Genomic DNA, 11,293 nt, shown 5'->3' with positions numbered 1-11,293 from the left:
GAGGAGGAGGAGGAGGAGGAGGAGGAGGAGGAGGAAAAGCTCTTCCACTCTCAAGAACTTAATCAACGGGATTACACCGACTCCTCTTGTAAAATGCCTCCCCTGTAGAGAAGAGCTTTTCTTTGGTTGTATGAGTCCAAACAGTAGTGTCTCTCTAAAGAACTATGCATGAGAGACCAGAAATGAATAAGAAGAAAGGGAAGTCTGTTTCACTGCAGAGTGAGAAGAAAAAGCCTCCACCATTTTTTTGTGATCCGTCATTTTGGAACCCTTGATGTACTGTTGTCTTCCCTGGACCTGTGACATACCTACCTAAGAATGTGGGGGACTCAGCATGCTACACTGTCCCACTCTCTCCAGAGCTCTCATCAGTGTCCACTGAGCCAAACCCAGCCCAGCACCAGTTTGCTCAAGACTACAGGGAAGAGAGAGGCACCCAGGATCATTTTAGCTTTGGACACAGCAGATAAGTTTGAAGTGCTAACTAGGTGCTAGGTGTTACACTATATCCCTCAACACGTATCACTGCATGGTGCTACACAGTGTGCCACCAGGAGATGAGCATCCTACGGACAGATGAGAAACTGAGGTTCAAAGAGGTCTAGCTAAGGCGAGACAGATGAGTGAGCCCTGATCCTCACAGTCCAACATTCTGCCTAGCCCACTAGGCCAGGAGGCCCTTTATGTGGTGGTTGAGATAGGACCCAAGCCTTTCACACCGGACAAATATTCCACCACTGAGCCACATCACCAGTCCCAACACTGGCTGACCCTTTCCTGTGAACTTGGCATGCAAATGTCAGAGAACAGGACTGGCTCACTGAGGCCCAGGTTTGTCCAGCTCAGAGGTACCACTCCACATGTGGTTTCTCCCCAGTCAGCTCTCGGGAAGCTCAGGTTTCCTTGAAGCCTGGTGCAGAGTCACTGACTGGAGGATCTAACGGAATTTGTGTCACACATAAAATGGCTTGTCTCAGGGTAGGAGATGTTGGTAAGGTGTTTATTTATTATACGCAAGGACCTAGGTTCAATTCCCAGTCCTGCAAAACTTGGTCATTGTGGTACATACCTATAATCCAGCACTTGATATGTAACGGTAGAAAGACCTGAAGTTCAAGGTCCCTGGCTATATAGCAAGTTTGAAGTAAGCTTTACTTACAGAAAAAAAGCCTGTGCCAAAACACAGATACCCAGACAAGAGCTGTGTATCATGTTAGACAAAATTCAGAAATTAACAATAAACCCAGAGTAGGTTCTAGCTGGCAGGAAGTTAATTTTCTTTCTATCACACTTTTGTTTTTGTTGTGTTTGTCTTTTTGGTTGTGTTCTGTGTAGTTTGGGACAATTATTTCCTACAGGTGTTATGATTAAGTTATTTTCCTAAACATGTTGAAGTTGTTTTTTTTTTAATACTCATTTAAAGAAAGCTCCTTGAGTCACTAGTAATGCGATGGTAACCCAGACAAGGCAAAGGTGGTGATATCTCCATGGCTCTACCAGATAGCCAGAGATGTTGCTCTACAGGGTGATCCTCAAACTACAGAATGTACCATGAGGCCTTGAGAGGCCTGTGAAACCCAACAGACCCATCCTTAGAGTTCTGAATCAGGGAGTCGGAGGCCATGAATGTGCATGTTAGCACTGCTGATACAGGAGTTTCAGAAGGATGCCTGGCTACTGATATGTGAACTTGGTACCAGCTGGAGTCATCTGAGAGGAGGGGGCCTTAGGTGAAAAACTGTCTCCAGGAGGCTAGGCTGTGGGCAAGCCTGTAGGGCATTTCCTTAAGTAGTGATTGAAAGGGTGAGCCCAGTCCATTGTCAGTGGGGAGGAGACTACTTGGCTCGTGGTCCTGGGTTCTAAAAGAAAGCAGGCTGAACAAGCCATGAGAAGAAAGCCAGGAAGCAGCACTGCTCCACGGCCTCTGCATCAGCTCCTGCCTCCGGGCTCCTGCCCTGTTTGAGTTCCCACCCAGACTGCTTCCATGAGGAACTATGATGTGGAAGAATAAGCAAAATAAACCCTTTAATCCCCAAGTTGCTTTTGGTCATGGTATTTCATTATAGCAATACTTACCTAACTCTACCTAAGGCAGAAGCCTATAGGATTATAATTAAGTGCTCCATCACTCTGCATCTAGACAAATTGGCTGGTACTCAGAAAAATTCACCTTTTCCTCATTCTTCAGCCTTGACCCATCCTAGAGTTATTACTCTTACATTGCTAGGACACAGGTTCCCACCAGGCTCTGGGCTGCCCTGTGCTTCCTGACAAAAGAGCCAGCATCTCCTTCCGGGGGAAACTTAAATCCCAGATCTGACCTGCATGTTTATGAGAACCTGGCACTGCCCAAAGAGTCCTCCTCAATGCCCCTGTAGTTAGGATGATATAGGCCAAACCTCTGCTTGTGTCCTGATGTTCTGAATGGATGTTATTCTGTAATCTTCAAGGGAAGAAATTATTTGGGGCTGGGATGACATATTCTAACTTTTCAAACAGAACCCTGCCCAAGATGCATTCCTCGTGCAGGGACAGAAGACAACTCAGGAGGCATAAAAGGACAGTATAATTAGAGCCCGACCATGTCTTCTGATGCACTGGGGCCCTTGCTAAGTTTTTGCCTCTGCTTTGCATAAATTAAACACCACACAAACTTTCTTAGGCCAAGGAGGGTGTGGCAAATAACCCTTAGCACATAGCTGGTCAGGTATCACCATTTGGTCCTCCTAGGGAAACTCCTCCTAGTGCTCTGGGAACCTCAGAAACTTGAGTGTCCTGGGCTGGCACCAGTTTAGAATCCCTAACTCTCTTACTTAAAAGTTCAGCTCATTACTTTGGCATCGGCTGTGGCTGCCTCCCCAGGGACTCCAGGCTACTGTGTCTCCACACTAAGCAAACCAGTGTCTACTGAAACCCTTTACTGTGCTTATGTATTGCACTTGGGTTACACTTGACCCCAAACCTTCTTCACATGTCTATTAAGACCTTGAACTCAGCACACACAAGACACTATCTTCTATCCTATTCTTAAAGTCTATCTCAACCAGGTGTTTGTACATTCTGATGCATAGCTCTGGGTATCCAAGAATGAAGTCTATGCCTCACCTCCTCCACATGTCACGGTGCAGGGAAAGAAGTCAGTCTGTCTCCACTGATGGCTGACGGGCTGGTAAAAGAAGAACTGGACCACGCTGCCTTTGGCCACTGTGTACCTGGTCTGGACAGAGAGAGCAGTGATGGCCTGGCATATTCCACACAGTGAGCCTCGGATCCGGCCTTCTTCACCTGTCTTAGGCAACACCCACAAGTATGACAATACCATAAGCTACATGAGGACGATGAGGAATAGCCTGTCACTCAGACTTGCCCCAAATGGGGATTCAGGCGATCATTAACAAGTCTTCCATTTCCATATAACCCTATGCCTGTGGCCAGACTCACAGAAGTATGTGAACTTGTTTGCTTACTTATTTGGTACTTTTCTTTCCTGAAATGCTAGGTCCCGTTTCCATGACACTAGAAACAGATTTAATTAGGGTTGGGCTTGCTTATAACCTAATATATAACTGGGACTCTAACTCTAAGGATACTGATTTTGCTTTGATGGTACACAAATAGTATTTAATTTTCCAGGGCTGAAATCAATCAATTACAAACAAAGAAAACAATACAAAGAATCAACAAAACCAAGAGCTGGTTCTTTGAGAAAATCAACAAGAGAGACAAACTCTCAGCTAAATTAGCAAAAAGGCACAGAGACAGTCTCCGAATAAACAAAATCAGAACTGTAAAGGAAGATGTAACCAAAAATGAGAAAATCACTAGGCCTTGTTTCAATAGCCTGATACTCCACAAAACTGGAAAATCTGAATGAAATGGATGGATTTCGAGATAGATACCATATACTGAAGTTAAATCAAGATCAGGTAAACTATGGAAAAAGTCCTATAACTCCTAAGGAAACTGAAGTAGTCACCAAAAGTCTCCCAAAGACAATGACAAAAGAGCCCAGGGCCAGATGGTCTTAGTGCAGAATTCTACCAGACAGTTAAAGAGAGCTATATCAATACTTGGCAAGCTACTCCACATACCTGAAAGAGAAGGAAATTCATTCTATGAGGTCACAGTTACTCTGATACCTAAACCACACAAAGACTCAACAAAGAAAGAGAATTTCAATTTCACTTATGAACATCAATGAAAAAATAAATAAAACCCTTGCAAACAGACTCCAAGAACACATAAAAAATGTCATTCAATGTGATCAAGTAGTCTTCATCCAAGGGATGTAGGCATGGTTCAGTGTACAAAAATTCAGCAATGTAATCTATATATAAACAAACTGAAAGGCAAAAATCACATGATCATCTCATTAGATGTTGAAAAAGCCTTTGACAAAAATCCAACACCCCTTCATGTTAAAAGTCTTGGAGAGATCAGTGATTCAAGGCACATAGCTAAACATAATAAAAGCAATATATACCAAGTCAATGTTCAACATCAAATTAAATGGAGAGAAACTTAAAGCAATCCCACTAAAATCAGGGACAAGACAAGGCTGCCCACTCTTTCTGTATCTATTCAATATAGTACTGGAAGATCTAGCTGGAGCAATAAGACAACAAAAGTAGAGAAAGGAGATATAAATTAGAAAGGAAGAAATCAAGATATCTCTATTTGTGGAAGATATGGAAGTATACATAATCAACCCCAAAAGTCTACCAAAAAACTCCTACAGCTGATAAATAATTTAGTGAAGTGGTTGGATACAAAATTAACTCAAAGAAGACAGTAGCTCTCATTTGTACAAACTATAAGCAGGCACAGAAAGAAATTAGGGAAAGGACACTTTTCACAATAATCATAAATAATATAAAATATCTTGGTGTAACTCTAACCAAACAAGTAAAAGATCTGTATGACAAGAACTTCAAGACCTCAAAGAAAGAAATTGAAGAAGGTATCTGAAGATGGAAAAATCTTCCGTGATCATGAATTGGTAGAATTAACATAGTGAAAATGACTATCTTATCAAAAACAATCTACAGATGCAATGCAATCTCCATCAAAATTCCAACACAACTTTTTATAGATCTTGAAAGAGCAATTCTCGACTTCGTATGGAAAAAACAAAAACCCAAGAGAGCCAGAACAATCATGAACAAAGGACTTTTGGAGGGATCACCATTCCTGACCTCAAGCTATACATTAGAGCAATAGTGATAAAAACTGCATGGTATTGGTGCAGAAAAAGACATGTTGATTAATGGAATGTAATCAAAGACCCAGACATAAATCCATATACCTATGGATACTTGATTTTTGACAAAGAAGCCAAACCATATGTTGTGGTTTGGTCTGATGCTTGTATTATGTTGATTGTGTCCCCCAAATTGCACAAGAATCCACTGAGGGCCCCTGCCCCTAGCTGGTTTTGATTGGTAAATAAAATTGCCAGTGGCTAATGTCTGGGCAAGGAGACAGAGTCTTTTAGGATTCCCAAGCAAGGGACCCAGGGAGGAGAAAGGAGAGAGCTGCCATGCCTGAAAAGGAGTAAAGACAAAGCCTGAGAACTGCGGAAGAGAGAGCGTGGCTGTCATGGAAGATTTGGGGATTGTGGACCAGGAGGCTGCAGGTCTGGGTCTAAGGCAGCAAAGATGAAATATTGGTTTTAGAAAGTGATAAGTTGGGATTATCTGGAAATACATCAGCCATTTGGAGATTTGAGAGTGGCCCAGCCACTGAGCTGTTTAAGGCATATTAAAATATAAGGCTGCATGCGTGTGTCTCATTCAGGAACCTAGACCACTGGGGCAGAGCAAGGAATGTGCTACTGCCACCAGGTTGATTTGAATAGTGTTAATTGGCTATTGCTATAGCCATACAATGGAAAAAAGAAAGCATCTTCAATAAATGGTGCTGGTGTAACTGGATGTCTGCATGTAGAAGAATGCAAATAGATCCATATTCATCACCCTGCACAAAACCCAAGTCCAAGTCGATCAAGAGAAAGTGGGAAATAGCCTCAAATGTGTTAATACAGGAGACCTCATAAAACTGAAAAGCTTCTGTAAGGCAAAGGATACTCTCAACAGGACAAAACGGCAAAGATTGGAAAAAGATCTTTACTAACCCTACATCTGACAGAGGGCTAATATCCAAAATATATAAAGAACTCAATAAGTTGAACTCAACAAACCAAGTAACCCAATTAAAAACTGGGGTACAGAACTAAACAGGATTTTCAACAGAGGAATCTCGAATGGCTAAGAAGCACTATAGAAATGTTCAACATCAAATGCAAATCAAAATGATCCTAAGATTCCATCTTACGCCAATCAGCATGGTTAAGATAAAAAACTCCAGGGATAGCACATGCTGGAGAGGATGAGACGGGAGGACACTCCTCCATCGCTGGTGGGATTTCAAACTTGAACAACAACTCTGGAAATCAGTCTGGTAGTTTCTCAGAAAATTGGATATAGGTCTACCTGAAGACCAATCTATACTGCTCCTGGGCACATACCTAAAAGACACCCCATACCACAAGGACATGTGTTCCACCATGCTCGTAGCAGCTTTATTTGTAATAGTCAAAAACTGGAAACAACCCAGATTTTCCTCAACCAAAGAATGGATACAGAAAATGTGGTTCATTTACACGATGGAATACTACTCAGCTATTAGAAACAAGGATGTCATTATTTTGCAGGCAAATAGGTGAAACTAGAAAATGTATCCTGAGTGAGGTAACCCAAACCCAAAAGGATATGCATGGTATGTACTCACTGATAAGTGGGTATTAGCCATGAAGTACAGACTATTCATGATATATCCCACAGACCCAAAGAAGTTAAACCAGAAGGAAGGCCTAAGGGAGAATGTTTGAATCACACTTAGAAGGGGAAAAAATAGTCATAAGAGGCAGAGTGAGGGAACTGAGTGGGAGATGGGAGTGGGAGGGAAATTGGGAGGCAGGATCAGGTGTGGGGAGAGACAGGAGAGAGGCCCAGAGAGCCCAGAGAATGAAAGGAAATCTGCAGTTGTCTGGGTGGGGTGGGGGTGGGGAGTAGGTGGTGGAAAGGTGGGAGGGGAGAATCTCTATGAAATCTAGAAACCTGGGGTAGGGGAGGCTCCCAGGAGTTAATATGCCTAACAGTGGGGGTGTGGAATCTGAAGAGGCCACCTCCTGTAGCCAGGTAGGACTCCCAGTGGAAGGATAGGGACACAAACCCATCCACAAAGTTTTCAAACCAAAACAGTATCCTGGCTAAAAGAAATACCGAGGTGGAGCAGAGTCAGAAAGAAAGGCCAGACAATAACCATCCCATCCCATGGGCAAGCACCAATCCCTGACATTATTAATGATACTCTGTTAGGCTTGCAGATAGGAGCCTAGAGAGGAGTCGAGCCAGCCGTAGACCGAAATAGATGCAGATACCCACAGCCAAACATTAGACTTATGGAAGCGATGAGGGGAAGGACTGAAGGCCCTGAAGGGAATGAGGGAATGTTGACCAACAGAGTCAACAACCCTCAATCCCTAGGAGCTCTCAGGGTCTGACCAAAGGACATGCACAGGCAGGAACACCGAAAGGAGCAGCTCAGCCTCCCCCTGCCTTGTCTGGCCTCAGTGGGAGAGAATGCCCAATCTGGCAAAGACTCATTGTGCAAGGGGCAGGTTACCCTGGGGCCCCCGCCCTCTCAGAGGAGAAGGGGAGTGTGGGGGAGGGACTCTGTGAAGGAGGGTCCAGGAGGGGCAGCAGCATGTAAATTAATTCATTAGTTAATTTTAAAAACTGACCTGGAAGTAAAAACAAAATTTAAAGTAATATACAGCTCTATCCAAGTGAGGTATAAAATGATATGTAGTTTTATGGATAAGAAAATAATAAATTATAAAATATGGCACTAATGCCAAAATGGGGCTTCTAAGAGAAAGCATGGATGGTTTAACATTTGAACCAGATCAAAAGGAGACACAGCAAGCTGTGATATACACTACACCTTGATAAATTCTTATCATGAAATTAATATCTTCCATCAGGTAAGAGAGCTTCAGAAGATTCTTCCACAAACTTCACATAAACCGAGCATATGAGAGGCCTTTGCCCCAAAACGACAGGCATTAGAAAGTGAGGCTGCCGTCTTCATTTCTGCTCAACGTTGTAACACAGGTCCAAAATAGTGCAAGATAAAAAGAAAACACAAAATGACAGGAAAGAAAACTGCAACAGCCATTATACAGATGCCCCAACTATGTGTAGATACTTCAAAAGAAGACACAAATGACTAGCATGGCAATGTAACGAGAGGGAGAACATAATCAGGTATAATAGCCTATTTGATTTTCACTCCGTAGATATGCGTATATAGAAAATGGGGAAAGAGATATTATAAAAACATTAAAAACAAAACACTGGAGATGAGTCTAATGCATGACATACAAGACACACATGTGGGAATCACAAACACTGAGAGTAATTTAATTATCCAAGCAAACATGTGGTAACACCATACTTATAGATTAGCAGGGATGGTATTGGGGAGCTGCTGATTTCCCTGATTAACAGATTCAAAGAGTTCTATCTGTTTGTTTGGAAAATATCACCTGAGTTTATTTACTTATATTCAATCTTAAAATTTATTCTTAGAGATTTTCATACATGAATACCATGTTTTTTAGGCCATGTCCACCTGTTACTCCTTACCTCCAACTCCTCTGAGAAGTTTTATTAAAACTGACAAGCTGACTTTAAGATTGACCGTGAAGTACTGGATCCAGGAGAGCGAGGATCCTCTTCAAGAACACAGCTAAAGAGCCCTGGCAAGGTGAAGATGCCACTTTAACATAGCAGTAGATAAATCACAAAGGTACTTTAAGAACTCTCAGCATGGAATAAAAACCTTAAAATGCACCGACACAGCGTGGCTTCAGGTTAGGCTTAAGATAAAAGGGGCCGTTCTCCATGCAGCAGGCTCCTGTCAATGGGATAGTCATGTCGGAAGCAATACTAACTGAACTTCACAACATATACAGAGCTAAGGGCAGGTGAAAGATGAAACATGTACAGAAGTGTGCCCATAACTTGGATGAGGCAAACATTTCTTGTCCAGGACACCAACAGCACCATGGGCATTCCATCCCATGGACAGGCAATAAAGATGGACATGCCACAGTTCAAACAGGCAGTAGAGATGGCACACCACACTGCAAACAGTTGGTAAGTATGAATTTCCCACACTGCAATCAGGCAGTCAAGAAGGCTATGCCACACTGCAAACAGATGAAAAACTTTCTAGATGAAAACTGACAGTGGAGAAAACTTGAAGTGAGTCTAGACACTTAAGATGCAACATCAAAGTAAACCCAGGGAAGAAAAGGAAACAAAGGTAAAAACATATATAAACAGAAAGAAAAGTGAGATTAAGAAAAAAATAATCCACACAACTAAAATTTAGTATTTAGACATGTCAGACACTTTTAGGGTGATTAGAAACAAAATCCAAAAAACAAGACAAGGTACCAATAAATAACTTCTATTCTATTTTCTCCTGCCCTCTCCTGTCCTCTCCTCTCCTGTCCTCTCCCCTCCCCTCCCCCTCCTCTCCTCCCCTCCCCTCCCCTCTCCTTGTATGAGAGGTCTTCTTCTCTCTATAACCCAGACTCCCCTGGAACTTACACTATGGTCCAAGTCATTCTCGAATTAACAATCTTCCTACCTCTTCCTCTTAAGTAGTGGGAGTGCAGTAGGCACATGCACACTTTAAAAATCCAGGCCTAGTAACCTCCAGGAGATGCCAAGGGCTGCCAAGGAACCACACTATTTTTTCCATAGACTGTTACTCTCCAACTCTCCAAGAAAACAGTTTGTGCTTCTTCCTCAGTGTACAGATTTATGACTCTTTCTACAAGGTCATTCATTCATATCTGATACCCTGCATCCCATTTCAGGAGAGGATGTATATAGGACAGAAGGACACCTCTCCATCTGCCTCCATTTAATCTGCTCCTCATGAACTGCTTTTCTCCTCAATCTAGAAACAATTCCCACCCATATGGGGTGAGAGGAGCAGCCCCAAGAAATATATCAGTATCACTTACTGCCAACCGGACCCATGAACAAAACTAGCAAGCACTGTGTATGCAAATGCACTTGAAGCTGCCAGCTTCCCTGTTTACAGTCATACCCCCGCTTCCATTCTAAGTAGCTAGATCTGGCTAACCCGTGGCATTGAAGGAGAAGCAGATTAAAATGCCTAAGATGAACTTTGTGCTACATTGTTAGTTTCTCGGTTTTGTTTTGGCTATTGTTGTAACTAGCAGAGAAGGTTAATTTTGTATCTTGAAAAGCATTGCAATAATTTTAAAAAGAATGCTCTTGGGGATACGGTTCCCTGGGGTTTCCATACCCAGGCAATTCTCTGCCTCGCTGCACTTCAAACAGAAAGCATCAGCCTACTGGGGAGAAAATATTAGCCAGACTCTTAGATGTCTGTGAAACTGAGGAGCTCTTGGGGCTGAGACTCAAAAGGCAATGGTGGCAGCTGAAAGGTAGACACAGAAGGGTGAGGAGGTCGAGGTTATTCATAGCTACATAGCAAACCTGAGAACATCCCCAGTTACAAAAAGCAAAACAACTAAGCAAACAGAGTGGACAAAACACAGGCCCGTTCACTTAAGAAGTTCAGCAGGCAAGTGACAAACCTGGAGGCCTGAGTTCTATCCCTGGGACTCACAAGGTAAAGGAAAGAAGTAACTCCTGCACATTGTCCTTGGGCCTCCCTTTGCCCTGTGGCACACACATGTAACCACCATGCCCTCTCTTCACAGACAATAAATACATTAAAATGTAATAAAGATAAAAAAGAAACTCAAGTGACCCCATGAATCTGTCATCACTAAGTCAAAAAATACCAACTTGATAAAACGTGATTATTAAAACCTACTTCATATGTCAAAGAGAAACAACAAAAGTGAACAATGTTTTGTTGTAGACATACACTTCATTTAAAAAGATTGTTTTAGTAATAAGCTTTGACAAAACTCTATTAAGTAGACTAGATCCAATAAATTACCCAGTCCATCTGTTTTCCAACAAGTGTGAGGTTTGGGTACATGCTGAAGATATAGGTTGCCGGGTGTGGTGGCTCACGCCTTTAGTCCCAGCACTCGGGAGGCAGAGGCAGGCGGATTTCTGAGTTCAAGGCCAGCCTGGTCTACAAAGTGAGTTCCAGGACAGCCAGGGCTACATAGAGAAACCCTGTCTCGAAAAAAAAAAACAAAAAAACA

The 11,293-nt window shown here is 42.6% G+C and overlaps 1 protein-coding gene across 4 annotated transcripts in view; it reads right to left on the bottom strand.

Moving 5' to 3' along the window:
* The window catches only part of Adamtsl3 (ADAMTS like 3), a 276,839-nt gene that overhangs the window by 100,894 nt on the left and 164,652 nt on the right, over positions 1-11,293 (bottom strand). For all 4 annotated transcript variants that reach the window (XM_021210057.1, XM_029532349.1, XM_029532345.1 and 1 more), the window contains one exon: positions 3,106-3,217. In XM_021210057.1, the coding sequence (XP_021065716.1) occupies positions 3,106-3,217 (112 nt within the window). The remainder of the gene's footprint in view (positions 1-3,105; positions 3,218-11,293) is intronic.

The sequence above is a fragment of the Mus pahari genome, chromosome 1, assembly GCF_900095145.1.
Source record: "Mus pahari chromosome 1, PAHARI_EIJ_v1.1, whole genome shotgun sequence".
Taxonomy (NCBI): domain Eukaryota; kingdom Metazoa; phylum Chordata; class Mammalia; order Rodentia; family Muridae; genus Mus; species Mus pahari.
The sequence above is the reverse complement of the archived record's forward strand: the minus strand, read 5'-3'. Positions and strand labels throughout refer to the sequence as shown.